Here is a 27,739-nt window from a genome sequence, read left to right on the forward strand (position 1 = left end):
AGTTTATAATTAAGTAATATAATCTGTGATTAAGAATCACAAATAGCACAGAGGGAATCAAGAAGAGAGAATGAAAGACAAAAAAAAAAAAAAAAAGAGGCTTCATAAAGGACATGATATTTGAACCTAACCTTGGGGGCTGGGCAGACTTGAAAGATGGAAGGAGTCACTCTATCATTCCTGGAGGCAAAAGCAAAAGATACAAAGAGAAGGTGGGACAGCATGGGGTCTATCTGGAGACGGGCCAGTTTGGCTGGAGCCTATCATAAGGACAAAGTAAGGATGGGGCCATGTGGAGGAATCAGACAAACGTAACAGGTTGGAAAAAGTCTGGTCGCACCTCAAGTTCAGATGCTTTTCTTACACAAGTTCCCTACCATGCATTGTTCAGTGTCCACCTGTCCCACTCTGACAGGGTAGTGGCTACCTGCTCGACGGATCTCTCTCGATGCGCAGAAGGGGTCACTTGGTTCAGGAGGCGACGGGGGAGCCCCTACAGTTTCTTGAGCAAAGAACCGAAACACTTAATCATCTTATCGTAGAGGCAGTGGTGTGTAAGATACTGTCATGAACAATCATTAAATCTCTATCAAGTACTACATCACACACTTGAGAAGCAGCTCCCCATTTACTCACTCCTACAATCGTACGAGGCTTCCCAGATGAGGAAATGGAGGCATGGAAGGGAAGAAGCTTACCTAAGTCTCACGGAAGCATGAGGCCTGGGATTAAAAGCGAGGGTTTTTCCTGCCCTTGCCCATCTAAAGGATGCAGGACCCTCCCGTCAGTAACTGTGGCTGCCAACGGCACTCGGCTAGGGTTTTATGAAAGAAGGGCAGTACGAGCATGTCAGAGAAAGGAAATGGGAAAGGGAGAAAGAGAAACTACTTCTGTGGGGAAATGAGTGACTGTGCTCATGCTCTGAGACACAGAAGGGATAGGCGGACAGAGACGTTCAACAAGAAGCCGGAAAATGAGCAAACTGAAGAGAAAATTCGAGACTGGAGACAGGCATAGGGGAACATCCACGTGGCAGGAGAGGGAGAGGTTGGAAGAAACCAGGGCAGATGCATGAGAACACCCCTGGAAAAGGGAAGAGGGGAGAAAAGAGGCAAAGGATTTATTAAATGTCTTCCGTGTATGAAACCACTTTCTACAAGGGGCCTAATCCTGCAATTCCGGAAGCCACAGCTCACACAGCGTCACATTCAGGTCTGGTGGCAAGGCTCTGGTGCTTCCCACTACGCCACCCCACCCTGGGGACGGTGCTGGTGGCAGGGGATGAGGAACCCGGCAACAGGAAGACAGATTCATGGGGAACTGGGAGGCGGTGTGGTAAAGACAGAAGCAGTTCATCCCAGGGATGTGGATCTTGCCAGTATTTCAAGATAGAAAAATAAACCTCTCAAGTCAAAGGCTTCAGATGAAACATCTAGTTTCACAGAACTTTTAATTCACGTGTAATCCCTATTGTTCTTCTTCAGAAAGTACAGGGGCGTCGGGGTGGCTCTGTAGGTTAAGCGTCTGACTCTTGATTTCAGCTCAGGTCGTGATCTCACAGTTCGTGGGTTCAAGCCCCACGTTGGGCTCTGCGCTGACTCGTGCAGAGCCTGCTTGGGATTCTCTCTCCCTCTCTGCCCCTCCCCCTCAAAACAAATAATAATAAAAAAAAACTTAAAAAATTAAGTACAAAACTTCCCATTAATTTCTCAAAAGTAAATACTCCACAGAAGCAGCCACCTCCGAGGTTTGTAAAGATCTATAGTGAGAAGCTTCTCAGAATCAAAGCAATGGTGTAACTGAAACACTGATCACTGGGTGAAAACCAAGACTGGGGCGACTGTCCCCACACGTCTCTGAATGGCGGCTGGTGGCACAGCTGCCACATGAAACGCTCTTGCAGCTGGAAAATACCAGATAAGTCCCTAGTAACAAAACTAGTATGAACCACTAGAAACTATTCTCCTTTTCTAAAGGTACTGCAATAGTGGTCCTCATCCACCTTAAGATCTGTATTAGAGTAAGAAAACAATGAGAATTCGATTCATTTCCTGGTTATGCTTCAATAAATGTTCTACACACAATTTGCATCTGTGGTGTGTGCGTACTCAAGCACAGGAAAGATAACGTTACTGATGTGCTTTTAAAAAAGAATCAGATGTGGGGCGCCTGGGTGGCTCAGTCGGTTAAGCGGCCGACCTCGGCTCAGGTCACGATCTTGCGGTTCGTGAGTTTGAGCCCCACGCCGGGCTCCGTGCTGACAGCTCGGAGCCTGGAGCTGCTTCAGACTGTGTGTCTCCCTCTCTCTCTGCTCCTCCCCCACTCACACTCTGTCTCTCTCTCAAAAATAAATCAACTTTATAAAAAAAAAAAGAAATTGTTTAAAAAACAACAGACGTCCACACCTGTACATCTAAACCCACACTCGTGCTTCCCACCATGTGGCCGCCCTGGGCTCTGCCTGGCCAGGTCCCTATGGTCAGACGTGTGTGTCCCCACGTCCTCATGTTGGACCTCGCACGGTGAATCTGCAGCCCACATGGCTGAGTCCCAAGAGGAGCTCTAGAAGTAAACTCAGAACTGCTGGGGCACAGAGTAGATGCATTTTAAATATTAATGCATGTTACCAAACTGTCTTCCAAAAGGCTTCGTTAATGTATCCTTCCCCCACCTTTGCAGCAGAATGCCTATCGGCATATTCCTTTCCTCACATGGGGTATTAAAACATATTAATTCTCTGCTAATTTAATAGCAGACACTAAAAATGAGTATTTTCCTATATTTATTGGCTGTCTGTACTACTTTTCCAATGAAAAATCTGTTCCCACCCTTTGCTCATTTTTTTTTCTCCTGAGCTGTTCATCTATTTCTATAGATTTGCAAGAATTCTTTGTATGTTAACAGAATTAGCCGGTTTCTGTAGTATGTGGGCAATATTTTTCTAGTTTAGTATTACTTTTTTACTTAAATGCATCCATTCTTTCCTTAACGGCTGCAAGACACTGTGCTGTCTTGCCATATTCCAAGGTTATGGAAAAAATGTCATTGATATTCTCTCCGAGTACTTAAAAAATAAACAGCTTTACCGTTTTCCAAGCTAAATTGTCCCAACACATTTAAAGAATACTGCATCATATTCCTCTGACATTTCCAATCCTAGTCTATACCACAACCAACAACTGGACTATGTTTTACAGATAAGGGATCCCCCATGAACTAGTAAAGGGAGAAAAAGATCACAGTGGGTCATTGTGATAAAAGTACCCTGTTCTCTCCTCTACACCAGTGACTGCATGACCTCTGCAGCTGCTCAGTAAGCAGCTAGAACCAGAAGGTACCTCAAGCACCCTGAAATGCGGAGTTTTAAGAAAAACCCAAGGAAGTGCTTTTTACATATTAAATTACAAATTTATGAACTAACTACTCTGACATGTAGGACAGATTAAGAATACAAAGTCAAGGAAGGGTCAGACAGATTAAAAAATAGCAGGCTCAAAATAAGCTATTCAAGGAGATCTGCAGACGGATAGAACCTTTTAGAGAGATTAAAAAAAAAAAAAGACACACGATTTAGAGGAAAGATACAACAGTCAGAAAGTTGGATAACCAGGAGCTAAATGCAGGGCTTTAATCTGCGTGTGTGGGAAGAAAGCCAAATTTCAAATCATCGGTGCCGAGGACAGCAGACAGATGCTGGTTCGGAAGTGAACGGTGTGCGGAGGGGACAGGGGGTCTGGCCTGCACGGGCTGACCGGGGGACAGAGAGAGCCGGCGCCTCTGACATACTTGTCCTCCAAATGAGACTGACCTCTGGGAGAGAACACAGTGCCAGAGTAATTAGAAAATCCCAAGGGGCACATCCCTGGGACAAAAACAGTATTTTCTCATTGACATCCAGAAAATGAAAGAATGAGTAAACCCGACAGCAAAAGTTTTAAAAGCTACTAATTGATAATGGCTGCCTGGTTTCTTGGTCAGGACAGTTTTCATGGTATGTATGAACATCATCACCATTTTGGCCTATTTAAGTTATTTTCCTATCCCAGATAACCGAAAGCATAGACGGTTATTAAAAATATTTTTACTTGATTTAAATTAAATCCAAATGCTCAGTTAATTATGGTCATGCTTGCTTTATTTTGTTACTTCTAGTTTCAGTTCACTTTTTCTTTGCTTTCAAAGGATCTGGCTAGATTTAGTATGTCCGAACGGATTAGTAAAATCGAACTTCGAAAAGGTGGTTATATTTTCTTCTAAATAACCTGGAAGAAAAAACATTTATACTTATGCTAATCCGTCTGTATTGCTACATTTAAACACCGAGGAAGCTATTTCACAACAGGACAAGACTGGAGCCTGACTGCAACTTTGTGTGCAGAGTGCTTCAGCCTATCCTGAGATAATGGTTGATGTAGGTCCTTGAATTAAAATAAGACGAACTGGGACGCCTGGGTGGCTCAGTCAGTTGAGCATCCGACTCTGATCTCGGCTCAGTCATGGTCTTGCGGTTTGTGTGTCTGGGCCCCACGTCCAGCTCTGCACTGACAGCAAGGAGCCTGCTTGGGATATTATTTCTCTCTCTCTCTCTCTCTCTCTCAACACTAAAAAAATTAAAAAAAAAATAAGATGAATATTTCCATCTTTTGTTTCCTTCATTTATTCTACGATCATCTGAACATCATTCCCTTTTATTAAAATGTTGTCTTTTACTCAGTGCAAACCCATTTCCCTGATGTTTTTGTCTAACTCAGTGAACTCAGCTGGTTGACTTTGCGCCCAGGGGACGTCTGGCAACATCTGCAGATAATTTTGGTTGTTACAACTGAGGGCAACGGGATGTTACTGGCATGTAGTGAATCAAGGCCAGGGGTGCTGCTAAACATCACAACCTGAAGCTCAGGCCCCAGAGGTCAACAGTGCTCGCGCTGAGAATCCCTGGTGAAACTTCAAGGAAGGTTTAACTACCATGGCTTCACAGTTTAAAATATTATTTTATTTTGTTGAGAGAGAGAGAGAAAGTGCAAGCAGGACAGAGGGGCAAAGAGAGGAGGAGGAGGAGGAGGAGAGAGAATCTTAGGCAGGCTTCGCACTCAGCACAGAACCCAACACGGGGCTTGATCCCACGATCCCGGGATCATGACCTGAACTGAAATCAAGTGCGACACTCAACCGAGCCACCCAGGTGCCCCTAACTACTACTGTCTCACATTTTATCTTGCGTAGTCTTTAACTGCCCAGGGTCCTCAGGTATTACAGAGTTACAAAATACAGGCAAATGCTCAAATGTGGTGATCACTCTGCCTCTGAATTTTAAGTATTTGGGTCAGACTAAGTTGTAACTCAGGATGTCCATCAAAAGCTATCTAAAAATGTGTAAAACCTACAGTTAACATATGGTAATAGCACTTTGAGAAATTCTCTTGGAAGGTTAAAATATAAACATTCTGTACGCAAATAATTCTCAAGTGATACAACTATTAGGCTTCACATAATTCAAAACCTTTTTTGTAGTTAAAGAGTATCACGAAATAACATCCCCTGAAGCCGAGTTGCTTCTAAAGATTTAGGAAGGGTAACATTTTGATGTCCATCTTCTGACTGTTCTTGCTGACACTCGCCCAAGGTAATCATTTTACAATAACTAGGCAGAGTCACCTGAACTGGTCAAACTTTCCTTAAAATCAATGTAGAATTTCAGTGTATTTTTCCCAAATCATCCCACTATTGTAAGTTTTCTAGAAGCAATACAAGATACCGAGTGCTAAGTGCTGGATTTGCAGCCACTGTTACACGTGTAGTGTCCACAAGATGTGGGGGCTCTGAGAGTGTAACGACCATGTCAAGGTCTGAGAAATCGTCTCCTGTTTCAGCCGGAGTTTTGACACAGATCACCTCAGCACAGGACCCTGCTTTTCTTTCCCCACCTGAGAGGATATTTGTACCTTACAAGGTCCGTGTTCATATCATGCCAGACTTTTAAAAGCAACTCTCAATGAACACCCTGCAATTCTCTCTTATAATCATCTTTAAAAACAGTGTTTAGCCCGCCTAACAGGCAAGTTCTTTGTTAATACCCAACAGAAACGCCACACACACATCTAACAGCTATTTTGTTTATGCTTTCCGGGGATGGCAATGGCTCGGAGGCATCACAAGCTCTCACAAATGCACTGTGCTCAGTCCAGCCAGATGATGGAAGACTCACCTGGTTACTACTGTTGGCAGCTGATGAATTGGCCTGAGCGGCACTCGCTGAGAGAGAATCGAGGAAGGCTTGGTCGGCCACTGAATTTCCACAAGAAAATGGGTCTTTTCCATCATTGGGCAAAATCTGAATATTAGAAAGAACCACAGTTACTTTCATAGATTAGGGTTATCTCAGAGTTAGAGTCTGAGGGCAAGCAAGAGTTGTCATCTATTATGGAAAAGGGGTTTATATTTTTAAAAGGTAAGCAAGCCCCAGAACATCTGTATTAACCATCCCTTTCTAGAAGTATGCAGAGTTCTAGAAAATGCAATTAATGCCAGCACTAACTTAAATCCTTAGATTTTTCTCACTCTTGTCTATTTTTAGAGTCCTGAATACACAGTGCACCGAGGTAAAGCACAACATAAGTATAAGACAGGTGGACTGAGTCCAGGGGCCCGTGAACCCTGTGGAACTCTACAGAAGAGGTTGGGGTACATGCACGTGCACATATTTCCGAGAGAAGGGCCCCAGATTTCATCAGATTCTCCAGAGGGTTCAAAACTCCCCACCCCAACTCTTGATCAGAACAACAGACAGACAGTCTTCCCATTCTGCAGGCAGTGCCCAGGTAAACATCCTCCCAGGGCATTATTCCTCTCTGCTGGAGGGGAACCATAGGCACCTTGTTCTTGTTCAGTTTTACTCCCAGGGCACCAGGCCACCTTAGTTTCAGTCACCTGAGTGGAAAGGCAAGCTCAGTTCCCAGGACTCAATTTTGAGTGACCTACAGACAACCAGCAGGGGGCGCCAGGAGGCTGGCTCAGGGTGGGCTGGGGGGGGGGTGGTCAGCTGAGTGGGTGTGTCCCAGGCAGGGAGGCTCCTCCCAGATGCTGTAACACTATCCTTGGCATCTATGGGAATACAGCTTAAAACCAGGCAATAGGTCCCAGAAGTTAGTTCATCCAAGACCCTCTGTCTATGGAAATGGGGAGAAGGAACTGAAGAGATATGTCCGAAACCAGCACAGAGAGAAGAGAACTACTTCAAAAAAAAAAAATCTTTTTAAACTTTGTGAATGAACTCTGTAATGTAAACAGCATTATAGGCAGCAGCAGCTATTACACAATATAAACACAGGAAAAATAGGGGCATTTATTCAGAGTAATTAAAAGTTGCTCTCCCTAAAAGGAACTTAATCTAAATATGGAGTCACTCTTTGGAGCACAGGTCTATAGGTAATATTTTTTCTTAGTTCTACTTCAATGTATCGTTCATATTTTACATAATTACCAGGTATTACTTTTACAGTGGAAACTTTCTGATTAAAAATAAAGTTGCTACTTTCCATAATTCATAAAAAGACGTTTGACAAAGACCAGGTTTTACTATATGACAATAAGTTCTTACTTCGACATAGTCTGTGGGAACAAGCCCTCGTTCTCCTTTGCTGTTTCTTCCTTCTAGCCATCCTCCACCAACATCCTAGTAACGTTTAAAAAGAGAAAAGAAAAAAGACCAAGATTACAGTTGGGAGTTGCCTGCAAAATTTTGCTTCGGGAGTTGTCATACAGGAAAAAATAATTAACGTTAAGCTCTTTATTCCCACCGATCTAACACTGTTCAAAGTTTTAAATTCCCAAGGCTTCTCTTTTACTTTAGAAAATGATATAATCTGAAAACATTAAACAAGTAATGAAGATTGCAAAGTAGCCCATTCAACAGAACAGAATGCCATCATTGCGTAATTCCTTTCTATTTATCGGTTGGTGGCAGACTATAAAAATGGTTCGCAGCTCCGACTGTCAAGAGGCAGAAGGATACCACCCCCTCTGGAAGCCGTGATGTGCTTGGTGACCTCTATAGCTAACAGAATGAGGTGGAAATAATACGGGGTGAGTTCAGAGTCTGGCCTCAAGGGGCTTTGCACACTTTTTTCAAAAGAGCTGCTGTGGGAATAATCTGGGTTGCTGGATGATGACAAAAAAAGGCCCAATTTCCTTGTTGCCCCAACCAAAGTCAGGCACCAGGAGGGGAATCGCCAGGCACATTCGTGAGCACAGGTTTAAGCACTTGACCCAGAGCTGCCCACCAGGTGACTGAAGACAGGAGAGGCATCTCAGGTCAGTAGAACCATCCAGCCAACCCATAAGTTCTTGAGCAAAGCGGCAAAAGGTTTTTCGATTAAGCCACTAAGCTTTGAGATTGCCTGCTCTTTAGGAAAAGCTAACCGATCCATGGTTCCTTAGCTCTTCTGGATAAACAATATTAAATAATAAAGTCCTCTATACCAGAATTCCCACTTTCCAATCTATTATCTCAACAAAGACCTACCTTTTCCCCTTATAATAGTAAGAGTTGTCGTTAAGTTTATAAATCGTGTCTTCGTTAATAAATACCTGAATCTAGGTAACACATTCTTCTTCAAAAATCACTTTAAGCCACAACTTTGTCCATTTGTAACCATGACAGCAACTTAAATTCAATACTACTTTACCAAGAAATCAAGATGATTTCTCCATTAAGAAAAATCAGAAGGGTAAAGAATCTTTAATTTCTCCTATGATTAAAAATAGGACCTAGGTACTTATCTACACCTGGTGTATTATCTAAAGCTCATATACAGTTCCTACCCAGTGATTCTTTTTTGTATCTAAAGCACAGAGGACAAGTTTTGAAAACAGTACCAATATTAAGAAGCCATCATTCTCTTGCTCATTCGCTGTCCTCTGTCCCTGGTCTCCGTGCTGCCCTCGGTCCCTCCCACCTGGCGGAGCCCCAGCATCTCCCCCTTTCCTTCCCAGTGCCTCTCGGTTGTCCTGGCAACCTTCCTCACAGGCTACTCCCTGAGGTGTCCAGGGAGCTGGCCTATTCCCAGCTCTTACCCCCAGCTCGGCATTTCCATTTTTATGATGCAAAGCTATAGGGAAGGGCTAATTATTCGCTTTTCTTCAAACTCTACACATCCAACAAGAAACTCATTTAACCTTTCCAAAGAAGCTCTTCTTCATGACTCGTATACTTTAATAAATCTACCATTCTCTTAGGTTAAAGGTCAGAGCCAAAAACCTTATGGATCCTTGCCTCTTTTCTCCCACCAGCATCTAACCTGACACCAAGTCCTCTGGGACTGACTCCACAAAGCCTGCCGTGTCTAGCTTTTTCCAACTCCTGTCGCTACCGCCGAAAGGCGCATTTCCAGACTCCAGCCACACCAGTTCGTTCAACACACCTCTGCTAGGTTAATTTCCCCGAAGTGCAGGTGTCATCTTGCCACCTGCCTACGACAGCATCAACAATAAAAACCAAGCAAAGCTCTTAAAAGAATCCACTACTTACAGATGAAGCCCAAGGTCTACAGCCTGGCCCACAGGGCCTATCCCATCTGGCTAAGAGCCAGTTTTCTTAGCCTGTCTGCTACTGGCCTACGTGTACCCTGCACCCTTGGGAACCCTTGTTTACATGTAGTGTTCCCAGCAGAGAGCAAGAGCAGAGGCTCAGAGGCTCAACAGCTGGGGCTTTGAATCCTTGCCCCGCCACTTACAGGCAAAATGATCTTGAGCAAGTTGCTTAACCTCTAGGTCTCATTACCCTCATTTGTAAAACAGAGATGAAAAGTCCTTAGCTCATGGAGTTCATGGGGAAAACACATTCAAGAATACACGTGTAGTATCAGCCAAACATCTGGCTCGTAGGGCTGTCAACCAACAATAGCTGTGACTTCCAAGAAACACTGAATACGATCTAATCTCTGTACCTGTGATCTGGCTGGGATCTGGCTGGGATGTCTCTTTCCATTTCTGTCTGATGGAACCCCATCCAACTACCTTTAGAGGACTTAACTTTTATCAATGTTTATAAAATAGAGTCTTACTTCATCATCAATACTTCATAAGCACCAGAAAAAAAATTCGTGCCGGTGTGAATGATCAATTTATTAAATCCTTAAGAGACAATCAGGTTTAAACCTAACAGTTGTCTTACCGGATTTGTAATTGTGATGATTTCTCCTTCATTAACCGTCAGTTCGTTATTTCCAGGTTCAGCAGCAAAATCATACATAACCCGAGCCTATTGGGAATAGAGACAAGCAGAGGAAGTTACAAACATAAACTTAACAGTAAAACAAACAACCTTTATTGTCCACTTTGTAAACATGCTGGTAATGAACAAACACTTCGTGGCTGTGGTTATTTTGAAATAAAGGAAGACATATCACCAAAATGATTCATCAGCCCTATTGTGAGGAAAAAAGACACCAAGAATGAGAGCCCCTACTCTGTTTTGGAAAGAAGAAGGGTGGCCCACGCTGCATTTAGAGATCAGCCCCCAAGGTGTTCTCAAAACACACTTGTTTCATCGGCGGGGGTGGGAGGTGGGGAGGGGTAGGAAGCACACCTTTTCTTTAAAGAGGTGAGAAGTGGAAATAGAGATATCGTTCATTCTGGGCCCACTCACTCTCAGGGACTGAAGGAACACACACACACACACACACACACACACACACACACACACACGTAAGATTCATACAGGTTTAGATTATTCCCTGGCAGTGAAAATGTTCACTATGCTTTATCTAGAGCCACTGGGATGAATTTTAATAATGCAGTACCCCTGGCCAACTGAACTCAGAATTTCAGGTGTGGGTGGCAAGATGTATTTACATACTTCTACTAGAATACTTCCTACTATGCAATGATCTACACGGGGCTGTGCATACTGGCCAGGTAACCTAACAGCTGTGATTTGCAAACGTTCCCTGCAATAAAATCGTAACTTCGTGGAAAACTGACCAAAGGAAAGCTGTTTTGGTTGACGTAAGCAGCTGTGCAGAATTCCCAGGAATTCTGCCACGCACGTATTCCAAGACAATCAGTGTTGTAAAAAACATGTCTTTTATATACTTTTGTAGTATTTAGTGAATATACATTTTTAATGCGCTTCAAATTCTAAATATTTGTCTTTCATGGATTATCTCATAAAAGAAGGTCCATCATAAACTGGGGATAACATGCACTTAGGAAACACAGGGTTTATTTTCAAAGTAACTGTCCCAAGCAGCAAGTTCAAGTATATGCACAGGGCTAGTCAAATAGGACTAATGGAACTGCACTCACTTAACAAATATTTACTGAACCCCCACCATATGGCGAGAACTGTTCTTGCCAGTGAGCTCTCCCCACACTGGGGTAATGATGCCTGAAATCCTTAGAACAAGGATTAAGGATTCACATCTAATGATAAAAGGTTAAAGAAAAAAAAAACTCCAAATACTAATTTATTTTGAAACCCATTAAGAATAATAAGATGGACTGACGCATGAAAATGCAATAAAGCAGGCATAGCAAAATGTTATTTATAGAATCTAGATGGTAGGTTGATGGTGTTCAAAGGAAAAGGATTTTGATTTTTCTACATGTTTGAGATTTTTTTTTCATTACAAAATGTTAGAGGCAAATGCTAGTGTACTGTCTGTCAGTCACAGAATGGCATCGTCCTGGACTTCTGTCCAGAGAGGCTAGGAAGGGGGCTGAGGGGGCAGGTCGCAAGCACTGAGAACTCTGTGAGCATGACAGCTGTCCTGAGGTCATTACAAGGACAATGAAACTGTGAGGTCTTTTTTCTCATACAGCTGCAAAAGTAGATAGAATTCTTCTAGTCCCCTTGGGGGGTACTTTTTAAAAACCATGTCACCCCAATCTCAATTCCTCATGCAATGAGGGCAGGTGCACATAAATGTGTGAGGGGGGTGAGGAGGGTCCTTGGGGCCAGGACACAACCCCCAGGGCTGCGGGCTTCCTGGGAAGGGCCCTGGTGTGCACACAAGAGCCAGACGTGGAACCTGCTGTTTTGTTATTGCTTTTTTTTTAAGAATCTTGGCTAACCATTTTTTAATCTGGCTAAATCTAAGCCCCAATACAGAAAACCAAAGCCTCTTCCTGTGTGCCAAAACTTGTGTATCAAACTTGTGACTTGGTGAAACAAGTGAAAAACTAAAAATGGACGCCCCCTTACACATTTAAATATGACTGAACGTTCGCCATGGAAAAATGTATACAAACATTACAGGTTTACATAAACACTGATTTAAGCCTTATTAAAAAACAAACACCTAGAGATGCTTCTTAAAAATTAGAATGGGAAGAAATTTTGGAGGACAAAAGAACACAAAAGAGAACAACAAAAAAAAAAGCACCTCCCCAAATGAGCTTAACATGCCAAGAGAAAACAAATTTCAGCAACTCCTCTGATCTTACCAAGTTCAGGTGGCCTGGAAGTGCCCTCTTCAAAGCCTTGGGGCGTATCTCCCGTTACCTCCTTTTTCATTCCCATCCTTGTATCTGGCTTCCGTCTGACTTCTCCCTCTCTCCCCCATCAGCTCCCAGTTTCCCCGTCTCTACCACGGACAGTATTTGAAGAGGCTCACCCCCACCCCCACTGCCCATCAGTCCCACTATGTTTCTTTCATGCCGCCTTTGACAGAAAAAGCCCATTTTAAAAAAAAAAAATTTAATGTTTATTTAATTTTCTAGAGAGAGAGAGAGAGACACACAGAGTATGAGCTAGGAAGGAGGCAGAGAGAGAGAGGGAGACACAGAGTCCGAAGCAGGCTCCAGGCTCTGAGCTGTCAGCACAGAGCCCGATGCAGGGCTCGAACTCACGGACCGCGAGATCATAATCTGAGCCGAAGTTGGATGCTCAACTGACTGGGCCACACCGGCACTCCGGAAAACTCCAGTCTTTGATACTGCTTTCCCCAGTACTGGCTACACTTTAAGAAATGATTCAAGTATTTTCGGGAGCTAAGGGTCTACACAGATCCTGGGCAGATGATGTGATACCGTATGTTGAACACACGCCGTCAACAGTAACTAATCTCTTTTTTTTTTTTTTTAATTTTTTTTTCAACGTTTATTTATTTTTGGGACAGAGAGAGACAGAGCATGAACGGGGGAGGGGCAGAGAGAGAGGGAGACACAGAATCGGAACCAGGCTCCAGGCTCTGAGCCATCAGCCCAGAGCCCGACGCGGGGCTCGAACTCACGGACCACGAGATCGTGACCTGGCTGAAGTCGGATGCTTAACCGACTGCGCCACCCAGGCGCCCCGTAACTAATCTCTTCAATAGCAGTACCAGAAAGTATTTCAGACGAAGGTCAAGAGATAGTAGACAGCAGCCTTAAACACATCTGGCTCCATTATCTGGCGACAGGCAAATAAACATTAGCAGATCCAAAGCTCTCAACGTTCCAGGCACTGGAATACTAAATGTGCTGCCACACACCTGATCTGTGCATAATCCATCATCCTTAACACAGATTTCCTTTTGAGGGAAGAGAGACAGGTATAAAAATATTCAATCCTCTTGACCAGGTTGTAAGCATTTATTATTCTGTCTGCTTCACATCTCTTCTTTCTGGAAACTGTTCCTGCCTTGACTCTAAGTGACTGGTGAGCATATAATCCAAACAGGAATAATTCGAACTCTTTCCTAGAAATATACAGCTGCTGCGGAGCATGGATGGTTAATTTTCTCTGAAAATGTCGCCAATGGCTAACTAGTTGAGGTATGGAGAAGGTCCATCTCTGGTGGAGTGGAATGGCAGAGAGAGAGTGTCCCAAGGAGATCACTTGAAGGACAAGCCTGAGGCTACTTCTGCTTGTGGACCTCTCAGTCACAAGAGCCAATGGATTTTTTTGTGTGCCTACGCTAATGTGAGTTCAGATTCTGTCGCACAAACAAGAGATCCAAGCTGATACAAACCAATAATCCCAAACCAAAGAATTTATTAAAAGGACATTCTAAACAAAGAGCAACACTGGATAGAAATATACTACTGCATTTCCTATTTTGCAAAACAAAAAACAAAACACTAGAACCTAAAATGAACAAGAAAGAATTAAACAGTTCAAGATGACCAAAAAACTGTCAGCAAAGAAGTCCAGAAGGCAGTAAGAATGCAGAAGGCAAGCCCCCATTCTTAAGGATCTGATTCTCTGGTTTCACATAAATCACAATTAAATCTTTGGGGGAAAGCAGCCCATCTTCAGCAATGCAGCTACCTCATTTTAAAAACAGAGACACTCAAGTAAAAGCTAAAAAAAAAAAATTCAAGGGATGGACAGATTTATTAATTTGACACCCTTGAGACCGGAAGTTTTGCATGTAAGTGATATTTCTATATAACTAGTTCACTTTTCCAAATGCCAAACTTGTTTTACTTAAGCACACTCATTTGACTTTTTGTGAAATCGTAGCTTATCCCTTGTCCTGTGGGTTTTTTTTTTTTTTCCAAATTTTCATTTAAATTCTAGTTAGTTAACACATAGTGTAATATCAGTTTCAGGAACAGAATTTAGTGATTTATCACTGACATATAACACCCAGTGCTCATCACAAGTGCCCTCCTTAATACCCATCATCCATTTACCCCATCCCCACCCTACCTCTCTTCCACCAACCCTATTTATTCTCTATCATTAAGAGTCTCTTATGATTTCTTCCCTCTTTTTTCCCCATCCCATATGTTCATCTGTTTTGTTTCCTAAATCCCACATATGAGTGAAATCGTATATTTGTTCTTCTCTGACTTATTTCACTTAACACAATACACTCTAGCTCCACCTACAGTGTTGCAAATGACAAGATTTCGGGTTTTTTTGATGGCTGAATAATATTCCATTGTATATATAGGCCACATCTTTTTTATCCATTCATCAATTGATGGACACTAGGGTTGTTTCCATAGTTTGGCTATTGTTGATAACGCTGTTATAAAATCAGGGTTCACGTATCCCTTTGAATCTATATTTTTGTACCCTTTGGGGAAATACCTAGTGGTGCAATTGCTAGATCATAGGGTAGTTTTTTTTTTGTTTTTTTTAACATTTTGAGGAACCTCCAACTGGCTGCATCAGTTTGCATCCCCACCAACAATGCTAGAGGGTTCCCTTGCTCTGCATCCTCACCGGCATCTGTTGTTTCCTGGAGTTAATTTTAGCCATTCTGACAAGTATGAGGTGGTATCTCATTGTGGTTTTGCTTTGTATTTCCCTGATTATGAGTGATGTTGAGCATCTTTTCATGTGTCTGTTGGTCATCTGGATGTCTTTAGAAAAATGTCTATTCATGTCTTCTGTCCATTTCTTAACTAGGTTACTTGTTTTTTGGGTATTGAATTTGGTTAATAAGTTTGTTTGTTTGTTTGTTTTTTACAGATTTTGGATGCCCTTTATCAGGTTATGTCATTTGTAAATATCTTCTATTCAGTAGGCTGACTTTTAATTTTGTTGATTGTTTCCTTCATAGTGCAGAAGATTTTTAATCTTGATGAAGTCCCAATAGTTCATTTTTGCTTTTCTTTCCCCTACCTCTGGTGATTTGTCTAGTAAGAAGTTGCTACGGCTTATGTCAAACAGGTTGTTGCCTGTGTTCCCTAGGATTTTGATGGTTTCTAGTCTCAAATTTAGATCTTTCATCCATTTTTAATTTATTTTTGTGTATGGTATAAGAAACTGGTCCAGTTTCATTCTTCTGCATGTTGCTGTCTAGTTTTCCCAGCACCATTTGTTGAAGAAGACTGTCTTTTTTCCATTGGATAGTCGTACCTACTTTGTTGAGGGTTTTTATCAAGAATGAATGCTGTATTTTGTCAAATGCTTTTTCTGCATATATTGAGAGAACTGCATGGTTCTTATCCATTCTTTTATTAATGTGATGTATCACACTGACTTGTGACTACTGACCCATGCTTGTAGCCCAGGAATAAATCTCAATTGTGGTAAATAATTCTTTAAATGTACTGTTGGATTCAATTTGCTAGTATCTTGAGAATTTCTGCATCCATATTCATCAGAGATACTAGCCCATAATTCCCTATTTTGGTGGGGGTCTTTGTCTGGTTTTGGAATCAAGGTAATGCTGGCCTCAGAGAATGAGTTTGGAAGTTTTCCTTTGACTTCCATTTTTTGTAACAGTGTGTGAAGAATAGGTATTAACTCTTCTTTAAATGTCTGGTAGAATTCCCGAGGGAATCCATCTGGCCCTGGACTTTTGTTTGTTGCGAGATTTTTGATTACCGATTCGATTTCTTGGTTGGTTATGGGTCTGTTTAAATTTTCTATTTTTTCCCGTTTCAGTTTTGGTAGTTTCTATGTTTCTAGGAATTTGTCCATTTCTTCCAGATTGCCCAGTTTGTTAGCATAGAATTTTTCATAATATTCTCTTATAATTGTATTTTTGTGGTGTTGGTTGTGATCTCTCCTCTTATGTTCATGATTTCACTTATTTGGGTCTTTTTTCTTTTTGATAAGTCTGGCTAAGGGCTTATCAATTTTGTTAATTCTTTCAGAGAATCAGCTCTTAGTTTCATTGATCTGTTCTACTGTTTTTTGTTTGTTTCTAGACTGTTTATTTTTTGAACTAATCTTTATTATTTCCCTTCTTCTCCTGGCTTCAGGCTTTATTTCTGTGTTCCTTTTTTAGCTCCTTAAGGTGTAAAGTTAGGTTGTGTATTTGAGACTTTTCATGCTTCTTGTTGTAGGCCTGTATTCCCCTATACTTCCCCTCCTAGGACCACCTTTGCTGCATCCCAAAGGTTTTGGACTGTCATATTTTCATCTTCATTTGCTTCCATGTATTTTTTTTTCTTTGCATTTCTTCCATAATCTCCTGGTCAACCCATTCATTCTTTAGAAGGATGTTCTTTAATCTCCACGTATTTGTGGTCTTTCCAAATTTTTTCTTGAGGCTTATTCCAAGTTTCATAGTGTTGTGGTCTAAAAATATGCATGGTATGATCTCAGTCTTTTTATACTTGTTGAGGGCTGATCTGAAACCAAGTATGTGATCTATTCTGGAGAATGTTTCACATGCACTCAAAAAGAATATGTATTCTGCTGCTTTACGATGAAATGTTCTGTATATATGTTAAGTCCATCTGGTCCAGTGTGTCATTCAATGCCATTGTTTCCTAGTTGATCTTCTGCTTAGATGATCTATCCATTGTTTAAGTGGGTGTTAAAGTCTCCCATTACTCTTGAAACTTACGAATGAATTTATGTTTGTTATTAATTGATTTATATATTTAAATATTTGGGAACTTTCAAGTTGGGGGCATAAATATTTACAACTGTTAGATCTTCTTGATGGATAGACCCCTTAATTTTGATGTAATACCCTTCTTCATCTCTCGTTACAATCTTTGGTTTAAAATCTAGTTTGTCTGATATAAGTATGGCTACTCTGGCTTTCTTTTAGTGTTCGTTAGCATGATACATGGTTCTCTATCCCCTCACTTTCAATTTGCAGATGTCTATAGGTCCAAACTGCATCTCTTGTAGGCAGCATACAGATGGGACTTGTTATTTTATCCATTTATCCTATGTCTTTTGATTGGAGCATTTAGTCCATTTACATTACATTGATTGTTGAAAGATATAAATTTAGTGCCATTGTGTTACCTGTAGAGTTGGGTGTTTCTGGTGATGTTCTCTGTTCCTTTCTAGTCTTTGTTGCTCTTGGTCTTTTCTCCCCCCATTCAAAGAGGCCCTTTAATATTTCTTGCGGGGCTGGTTTAGTGGTCATAAACTCCTTCAGTTTTTGTCTTGGAAACTCTTTATCTCTCCTTCTATTCTGAATGACAGCCTTGGTGGATAAAGTATTTTGGCTGCATATTTTTCCCATTCAGCACATTGAACAGATCATGCCACTCCCTGCAGGCTTGCCAAGTTTCCTTGGACAGATCTGCTGTGAACCTGATCTGTTTTCCCTTGTAGGTTAAGGACTTTTTTTCCTTTGCTGCTTTCAGAATTCTTTCCTTGTCTGTGTATCTTGTGAATCTGACTATGATATGTCTTGTTGATGGCTGGCTATTGTTGAATTTAATGGGAGTTCTCTGTGTTTCCTGGATTTCGATGTCTGTTTTCTTCCCCGGATTAGGGAAGTTGTCAGCTATAGTTACTCAAGTAAACCTTCTGCTCCTTTTTCTTTCTCTTCTTCTTCTAGGACTCCAATGCTACAAATGTTATTATGCCTTAAGGAGTCTCGGAGTTCCCTAAGTCTACATTTGTGATCCAATACCTTTCCCTTTCTTTTCAGCCTATTTTCCATAATTTTATTTTCTGTATCACGGATTCATTCCTCTGCTTCATCCATCTTCACTGTCATTGCATCTATTCAGCTTTGCATCTCGGTTATAGCATTTTTTCTTTCGGCCTGACTAGTTTTTAATTCTTTTATCTCTGCAGTGGGAGTCTTTAGTGTCTCCTATGCTTTTCTCAAGCCCAGCTAGTACCCGTATGATTACTGTTTTAAATTCTGGTTCAGACATCTTCCTTGTATCTGTATTGATTAAATCCCTGACCGTGACTTTCTGTTCTTCCTTTTGGGGTTAAATTCCTCCATCTTGTCATTTTGTCTGGGTCAGTTTTTTGGTGTGATTGTTAGGAAAGCCTGTTGTATTCCTGCTCCTGAGTGTAATGGCTATATTACTAAGAGGTCAAAAAAAAAGGTTGGGGGTGATGGGAAGCTAGATCCTAGGTGTGTTTTGGTCTGCCTATAAAAGAAGATCCCCCCCCCAAAAAAGGGAAGCTAGATCCTATGTCCCCTAGAAGTAAAGCTTTGCAGCACTCTATGATCATCAGACTTGGTGCCTGCGAGGCATCTGAACAGGTCTTCTGGGGGTGGGACCTGCTGGACTGATTCTCAGATGGACTTGCTCTAGTAGAGCTGCACCTGCAGGGCATAGGCGGAGGTCGGGGGTGAGGGGGGGGGGGTGTTGGTGTAAGCAGCTCCAGCCTCCACTGGATGGCACTGAAGTCGGTCAATGCTGATGGGGAAGGGAAGGAATGGTGTCATCCTGCTCTTTCATCCCTGGAGCCGGGAGCTCACACCCGCCACGTTTTTAGGAAGCCCTCACAGAGAAGCAAACTATCACCTTTCTTGTGTACCCAGCTTTTGTCAGACCCCTGCCTTCACCCTGCCTGCATCCAGGCTGCCTGCCTGCTGCGTGGCACAGTACTCCTGTGTTGTATCTCAGGCATGCGGCTGGGTTTCCAAACTCCAAACTCCAAATTTTACCTGCGTGACACAGCCCCACGCTGATACTCTGGGGGAGAGTCCTGCCACACTTTTTGCTGTTTGCCAGTTTGTCCCAGAAAAGCGGTCACAGGATCATGCAGCAGTTGGGAGTTTATGGTAAAGCTCTGCACTAAGTTGGCGCCAAGATTTGCTGCCCTCAGCTGGTGTCTCTGTTCCTATGCTAGGAAACTGGGCAGCACACTGGTGCCACTGGTTCTTTCTATCCCCAGAGAGGCCGCCACTCCCAAATGCACTCCAAGCAGGGGGACTGTTTCTCCCCGTGTGACCCAGGGGATCCTCAGGCTACACTGTCCACCCCTGGGTCTCCACCCTCCTTCCCACAGGAGCACCGCCTGCCAGACACTAGCAATGGTGCAGACTCGTAAAGCTTCAGACTCTGCGCTCTGCTGCTCATGACAACGTGTGGCAGAAGCCCCTCTGCTTTTCCCAGTCAATGGTTTTGGGGAAGAGTCTTCCGTGTGTGGTCCACTACGCACGCTTTCGCTATTTCTCTCTCTCCTTTCTCTATGGTCAGGGCTCCCTCCCCACTGCAGCATCCACAGTTCTCGTCTCCCCCAAACCAACCTTCTGTAGCCCCTACCCTCCCCAGTGTGGTTTTTTTCACCTCTAGTTGTGTAGTTTTGCTCCCTCAGTCCTCAGATTAATTTCTTGGGTGTTCAAAATGATTTGACATTTATCTAGCTGTGTTTGAGGGATGAGGCAAGCTTAGGGCCCCCCACTCCTCCACCACTTAACTCCTCTCTGTATCTCATTTTTACATAACCAACAAGATCATCAGAAAAAACAGAACTCACTTTAATAAACTCTGAGAGCATTATGACATCCTTTATATATACATCTGTCCTTATTCTAAATGATTAAGACTTAAATGCTTTTCAGTTTATATCAATCTGTGATTCCATTTAAATCCTGGCCCGTGCTTGTTCAGTTGTTATTTTGAATCAAATAGAGAATCTTAAATTATCCTGTAAAATTGCATCTTGTTAGATTTAGCCATTGTTCCAACCTACTAAGTTTTCTGAATTCTGAAGCCGTCATCCAACTATATCCAACTATCCCTTAGCGCTTCCTGCCAAGAGTCATCAGAAAGGCTGATAAGCATGCTTTTCATAGCTTCACCTGTGTCATTAGTAAAACTGTTAACGTATGGCAGGGTTGAGGTCCAAGACGGCCACGAACATTAAGACACTCTCCCAGAGGACGTGGATCAATTATCACATTTTAGGTAAGTTGTTCTTGAAATTTCTAAAGAAGGTGTAGGGACAGAAGGCAGGCCACCCCAAGATGGGCCACTCTGGTGTGAAGATTATTTTCAGTTGAAGGCAATGGGGACCCCGAGGGCTCAAGAGAAACTTCTGCCTCTCCCTTAACTGCATAGAAAAATCTAGAGTGGGAGTCTAAGAGTTATTTCCTGACATAAAAATTTTTTTCTATCAGAGTTGTCCTCTTATTTATTTTATTTATGGGGGGGAGAGCGTGTGTGTGTGTGTGTGTGTGTGTGTGTGTGTGTGTGCGCGCGCGCGCGCATGCAAGCTGGAGAGGGGAGAGAGGGAGAGAGAATCCCAAGCAGGCTCCACACTCAGCATGGAGGCCGATATCAGGTCTCAATCTCACGACCCTGGGATCATGACCCAAGCTGAAATCAAGAGTCAGATGCTCAAATGACTGAGCCACCCAGGCACCCCTCACTGAGATAAATGTTATCTGACTGACCCATCTGTAAGGCAGGCCAAACATCTAACGACTAGGTATCTACTCCTCTCATTGCCCTGTGAAGTGCATTCCTTCCCTCAGAAGTCCCAGACCCCTGCCCCCTTCTCCTTAGTTCAGAACGACATATTTGAGGAGAACTTCAACGACCTCCACTTTGACCTCAAACTTTCTAAGTGATTCAGTTCTTCTGTCCAGTTTCTCTCTTAACTCACGGGAACCAAAACCACCCCCTCAAGCAAAAAGGTCTGCCCTCAGTCAGCAAGACCCCACATGACTGACCCCCCAACATGTGGGGTCTTGACTGATGACTGACTTGACCTTCACAGCCCACCTTTGCCTCACATTTTTCTTATATAAACCCGGAAGTACTTTTGGCACTCTGGAGACAGTCTGAGATGCTCGTCTGCTGGCCTCCCAGTGGTGGTCTCAGTGAAATCAATTCCTTTCTTGTTTCACCACATCTCGTTTCTCTGCCTTTGGATTTTGTCAGGGGTGAGCAGCTAAACCTCATCTGTTTGGGGATCCCGGAGCCAGGTGCTCTTATACCCCTGGGCCCCAGCTACATATATATTTCATTTTGCCGGTCTCTGGAATTTCCGTATCTGTGTGGATTCCCCATACATATGCTATTAAATTGGGTTTTTCTCCTGTTAAGCGGTCTCATGTTAATTAGATTCTCAGTCTGGCCAGAAGGGCAGGAAGAATTCCTATCTGACTGTCGGTGTAGGTGGCAAGATGCTTTAACTCGCTGGCCACCATTCCCCAGCACACTGCTGAGGCTGACAGATCCCAGGACAACTGACAAGCAGCCACAGAAAGTGAGATTTCCCACCACATCAGCTTCCCGGAAATCTCCCCCTGCAGAGTGGATGGGGCAACACTGGTGAGAGTCCTTTACTCGCTTTCTAAATTGAGATTAGCAGGAGAAAAGGTTTGTAGAACTAGTTCCTTGGGCTTAGCGACTCTTTGGTTAAATTTGGTAGAGTACACATGGGTTACTCATCCATTTCCTCCCAGAGGTGGTCTTTGTTTTCCTTCGGCTGTGCCTTTTGTCTGTCATCTGTTGCTAAAGGCCATCTGAAGCCAAAGCCACAAAATTGGTGGGCATGGGCCAAGCACTTAAAAGCTGCTAGACCCTCAGGAAGACTCCTATGATAGGACCAACTGGTCACAGAACAGGGTAGACAGACACTAGGTCACCTGCCACCTGCAATGAGGCACACTCTAAAATAACAGTCTCCAAACCAACAGCACATCCCTCTTAGTTATTAGTGTGGCTTAAGGAAACCTAAGGCTTAGACAAAGCTGTTAGATTTTTCCTTTTATCTTGTTCTATGTCCTAGGAGCTTGGCTTTATGACCAATGGCAATATTCTCTTTGGTCTCCACCATCCAGAGGGTGCACTTGGTGGCCAGTTGAATAGGCTGGGGATCCAAGCCTCTTTCTCTCTGTCCAGCTGTGCCAGCTCTCAGGGGTATCTGTCATGAGAGGTTCCAGTCCAGAGGAACCTGTGGCATCTCAGCCTTCATTGCTTGATTAGCGCTGGAAAGTCCCATTCCAGGAGCACCTGCTTGGTGTTGGATTAGCGGATCTGGGACTGGAGGCATCTCATATTCTCGCGGGAGACTGAACACGGCATTTTCACCACACCACCCTTATTGCCGCCTGTGCCTTTGCTTTCCTAGGCTAATTTTAGGAGTAAACTTTTGGACCATGGGAGCTACATCATTTATGCCCTCTGGATGCCTCTTGCATCTTTGGTTAAACCACTAAAAGGCGTATTGGTTTGAGTTGCTATTAATAGATCCAACTCACCAATGTCCAGACAATAGATCCTTTAAATAGGCTATATTTAGATTAAAAAAAAAAAAAAAAAAGGCTCTCAATTGTCTTATTAATGTAATGGCTAGCCTCAGGGACTCCCTTGACCAGATAAAAGAACAGAAATTAGCCTTAAGATTTAAAAATAAATATCCACATCGAAAGTAAATTCCAGGCTCACCTGCCTGTTTTAACTTCCCTTTCCCTACAAGATTTATAGAGATCACTCTGGCCTAATCTCTAGGCTCTAAGGTTGCTCATGTAAAAGCTGAAAGCCAGAAAATCTTAACAAAAGCACATGAGACTGGCAATAAGGATTGCTTTGCTCCTACTTTCCAGGGCTCTGTGATCAGGGTTTACTGAAGAGTAGGCATTCCTGTACTATGTCCTTTGCAGGTATATCCTAGACAACCCCCTGCAAAAGAATTTGCATCCTCTGAACAGCGTCGGATCTTTTAAATTATGAAGTACCTTTTACCTCTACTTTCAAATGACCCCACTGAATTCAGAAAGTAATCAGAAAGGCTATTTGACTATATTCACCACTTTCCCTTCACTGAGGAAATAGATGACCAAAATTTCTCCTAGGCCCTTATACAAATGACACTGCAAAAGGCCAATGTTTAGGGACTAACAGAAGCCAAGGGTAAATTTTGTATCCAGAAAAATGCTTGTTGAAATGCTTCATACATACTTTACAAAGGCAGAAACCTCTTGGTTCCCATTTTAGTTAAAGTTCTCCCTGATAGTTAAAAATGTGAGTCAATCTCTTGATACTCACTCAGGCTCTAATCCAGGTGTTTGGGGAATTAGGAATAACTGCCTTTATTTTACAAATCTCTCTAAAACCAGAACTACAACTCTAGAAACAAGTGAAAGTTCACGTATCTTTACCAATCTCCAAACCTTACCTATTCCTCTCAAAATGTGTGTATGTATTATAAAAGATCAGGATATTGGAACTAAATTCTGTACCTTAAAAAGGTAAATTTTACTTAAAAAATTTTTTTTTCTCTTTTATTCAAGGGGCAGTCGGGGAGAGGGCCAGAGGGACAGAAAGAGAATCTCAAGCAGGCTCTGTGCTCAGAGTGGACCCAACATGGGGCTTGATCCCACGACCCTGGGATTGTGACCTGAGCCAAAATCAAGAGTTGGACACTCAACTGACTGAGCCACCCAGGCCCCCCCAAAAAGTAAATTTTAAATGACAATCACCTTGAAACTCTTTAAAAAAAAAACTTTTTTGAAATTCTTTCTCTGTCCCTTGAAATTAATAATCTTATGTCTTTGAAATGTAAACACAGCCCACAATCTCCTGAAACTGAAGAAAAAAAGAGAAGTATCTTAAATTGGGCCTGTAATGTCCTCTCCACAAATATTAGTAGAAACAAAATTAAGGGGCGCCTGGGTGGCTCGGTCGGTTGGGTGTCCGACTTCGGCCCAGGTCATGATCTCACGGTTCGTGGGTTCGAGCCCCGCGTCGGGCTCTGTGCTGACAGTTCATAGCCTGGAGCCTGCTTTGAATCTGTGTCTCCCTCTCTCTCTGCCCCTTCCCTACTCACACTCTGTCTGTCTCTCAAAAATAAACATTAGGAAAAAAAAAAAAAAGAAAATTAAGATTTTGTTTACATCTTGCCTGTGTATTGTGTGTGTCCGCGTTTTCTCTACCTCTGGATGATATTGCTAAAGTTAATTTGTAAAAGACCTTTATTTAGTTGATCTGAAGGCAAGCACTTATAAGGATTGGCCATCCTAAAACTCAGAAAGATAGAAACTAACTCAAATGTTTTTCAAGTTCATGTGACGTGGGACAATATGTGGTATGAAAGCCAATTTAAGGTTGCTGGTTTAATTAAAGCAGACATGTATTTACAGTTATCAGCATTAAATATAAACTTTCATTCTGCTTGTGTTTACTAAAAGTCAAATAAACTTATGGTATCTCTGTTGTAAAATATGTCAGAGGAAAAAAACTCAGAATAACAACTGACTTTGTCTAATGCCTCATGAAGTTTTACAGGTAGGCTAAGCATAACTGTTAAGAACAAGTAAATTAAATAGATGTAAATAAAATAAGAAGGTTTGTAGCTTTTAATTTTTTTTTTCCAACGTTTATTTATTTTTGGGACAGAGAGAGACAGAGCATGAACGGGGGAGGGGCAGAGAGAGAGGGAGACACAGAATCGGAAACAGGCTCCAGGCTCCGAGCCGTCAGCCCAGAGCCCGACGCGGGGCTCGAACTCACGGACCGCGAGATCGTGACCTGGCTGAAGTCAGACGCTTAACCGACTGCGCCACCCAGGCGCCCCTGTAGCTTTTAAATAGCTTCCAAAATCTTTGGTAACCTAAAAACTTAAAATTTCACGAAGTTAAATGATGAGTAGAGTTCACTGATTGCCTAGATCATTTCCAATTAAGATAAAATAATGAAACATTAAGTAATCTACTTCTGTCTTACTCTAGAGAAACTAAGGATACGTTTGGGTCTGTTAATAAATATGTTTTGTGCTTTATTGTACTATGAAAAAAATTCATATAAAGTATGAAACTGCCAATCTAAAGAGTTCTGGTGTAACAATTCACAGTTGCTTACTACTCAGTTTTCACTAGAAATTAAGGTTTCTAAGCACTAAGAATTCTAATGAATGTAATTAAGAGCACTGGAAATAATAAGGGAAACAACTTGGTATGTGAGGAAAATGGGATGTGCTTTTGATAACAAAAAGTATGAGGAATAAAATACATGTTTGTTAAGGAAAAGAAAAGAATTTTGTCCTCAAGTGAGACTAGTTATTTAAAAGGGTAAAGTTTAGGACAAAATCCGAACGTGAAAAAGAAACGTGTGTAAGGTTTACAGAGAAACTCTTCAGAAAGAAACTTTACGTGTGGCCTGTACTGGCTAAGATTAGGATAATTTCAAATAAGTAAATGAGTTTTAATATCAGAAGTACCCTGGTGCAATGTTTTAGTTTTTTTCTTCGTTAACGGTACAAAGTTCTTTTGAACTATTATTGGTCTACAATTTCGTAAGAAATTGTAAACAAAGGTTTTTCTTTACCTTTTAAGTTCTCTGCCTAACAATTATTCCATGTTTGCCAAAATAATTTCTTATGTTTATCAGCTCTTTGATTACTTAAGAAAACTGAGTCTTAATATGAAAAGAGTTCAATTTTGCTCACAACTATGTAATCTTCTGTATTGGTTTTTGAAATCTTGTACTGTCATTGTGGTTAAATGGATAATTAAATATTTTTTCTAAATGACTTGTGATTCTATTTAATCAAATATCCAAATCTTTTGATATTTTCTGACATACTTCCCAAAACCAAATTCTAAAATAAAGTCTTTGACCACAATCTGAGGTGTTACAAAGGGCCCATGGAACGTTTCAAAGATTTGAGAAATTAAACGAATCAGGCTTATTTGGTATGTTAAATTACATGGGGAGCATTGTCAAAAAAGTGATATTAAACCCTCCTACATTATACTTATGTAGATATGTTATTAAAGTTAAGTGTTGTAAAAATTACATGAAACTCCTAGAAATCTGATGTCCTGGTGTGTTATTATCCTGAAGCGTCTGTCACAAAAATAACCCAATCTCCTTACCAATTGCTTGTAGTGAACTCTAATCAAATCTTCAACCACGGCCATTTTTATGTAAGTTTACCGTTTACAGACAGTAATACTTTTTACTCAGATGCCTCTACAAAAGCTTCCTGCAAATGTGTTTCATCTTCAATGAGACACATGGAAAAAACACGGAGTACAGGTTTCTGATAACCTGCAAATCGTAAAACTGAAATGGGTAAAAATTTCTGGAACTAACAGAAGAACCGGATTCAAGCAGAAGAATTAATAACGTGGGACCGAAACTGAGGAAGACAATGACGCTTTTTAAGATTTTTTGTTTGGAACATTGCTGACTTTTTAAAAATGTTTTGGTTTTTTTCCAGATTTAAGAAGACGTTTTCTCTTAAGCTAATCGACTTACTGCAATTTGATAAAATACACCTTTTTGAACAAACTGAAACTTTTCTTTTCTCCCTATCTGAACCCTCCGGAACTCAGAAACTCTCAGTGAGTATTCTTATATGCTTATGGCAATCTATTTCTTTGCATAAGTTCAATACGAATCTGTTCTCCTTATGACAGGACACCGATGGAAAAAATGGTATTATCACATGGTATTACCACATGGTATTACCAAAGCTTCAACTGGAATGTCGTATTTGAGAGAGACACGCGCAGACTCAGATGTGACGGGACAGCTTTAGGGAACTAAGGTTGACTTCATGGAGCCAAAAACGCTCCCCTGGACATTATCAGCCTGGTACCTAGCTTCCAGAGTTCCCAGCAGCCTGACTACCACAGGGGTAACTTGGAGAACACACCTGCGTCACCACCTCATGAAATGAACAAGATTATACTGACCTGTTATCAGGACTAAGAGACTGGTTCAATGGGATAAAACAACCTATCAGCTCAACTTTTTAATGTGTGAAACTTCAGGGAAGTTTCAGGAGGAAGCCGTAGGGGCTAAGAGCAGGCCACCCCAAGCTGGGCCACTCTGGCATGGGGATTATTCTGAGCTGAAGACAACTGAGACCCCGAAGGTTGAAGAGAAACTTTTGCTCCTCCCTTAACTACACAGAAAAATCTACATTGGGGGTCCTTCCCAGAATAAGGGTATTCACGGAGATAAGTTTTATCTGAGTGACCCATGTGTGAGGGCTGGGCAAACATCTAATTACTAAACATCTGGTCTTATCACCCCGTGAAGAACATTCCTTTCTTCTGAAATCCCAGACCCCCACCCCCTTCTCCTTAGTTCACAATGACACATACATCTCACTTTGCCGGTCTTTGGAATTTCCACGTCTGTGTGGATTCCCCGTACATATGCCATTAAATTT

At 42.0% G+C, this 27,739-nt stretch overlaps 1 protein-coding gene across 5 annotated transcripts in view; it reads right to left on the reverse strand.

The window, feature by feature from the left end:
- The window catches only part of SNX9 (sorting nexin 9), a 107,697-nt gene that overhangs the window by 56,810 nt on the left and 23,148 nt on the right, over nucleotides 1-27,739 (reverse strand). For all 5 annotated transcript variants that reach the window (XM_053222037.1, XM_053222036.1, XM_053222039.1 and 2 more), the window contains exons 2-4: nucleotides 10,172-10,258; nucleotides 7,598-7,672; nucleotides 6,206-6,331 (exon numbers count right to left, since the gene is read on the reverse strand). In XM_053222037.1, coding sequence (XP_053078012.1) covers nucleotides 6,206-6,331; nucleotides 7,598-7,672; nucleotides 10,172-10,258 — 288 coding nt within the window. The remainder of the gene's footprint in view (nucleotides 1-6,205; nucleotides 6,332-7,597; nucleotides 7,673-10,171; nucleotides 10,259-27,739) is intronic.

The sequence above is a fragment of the Acinonyx jubatus genome, chromosome B2 (assembly GCF_027475565.1).
Source record: "Acinonyx jubatus isolate Ajub_Pintada_27869175 chromosome B2, VMU_Ajub_asm_v1.0, whole genome shotgun sequence".
NCBI classification, from domain to species: domain Eukaryota; kingdom Metazoa; phylum Chordata; class Mammalia; order Carnivora; family Felidae; genus Acinonyx; species Acinonyx jubatus.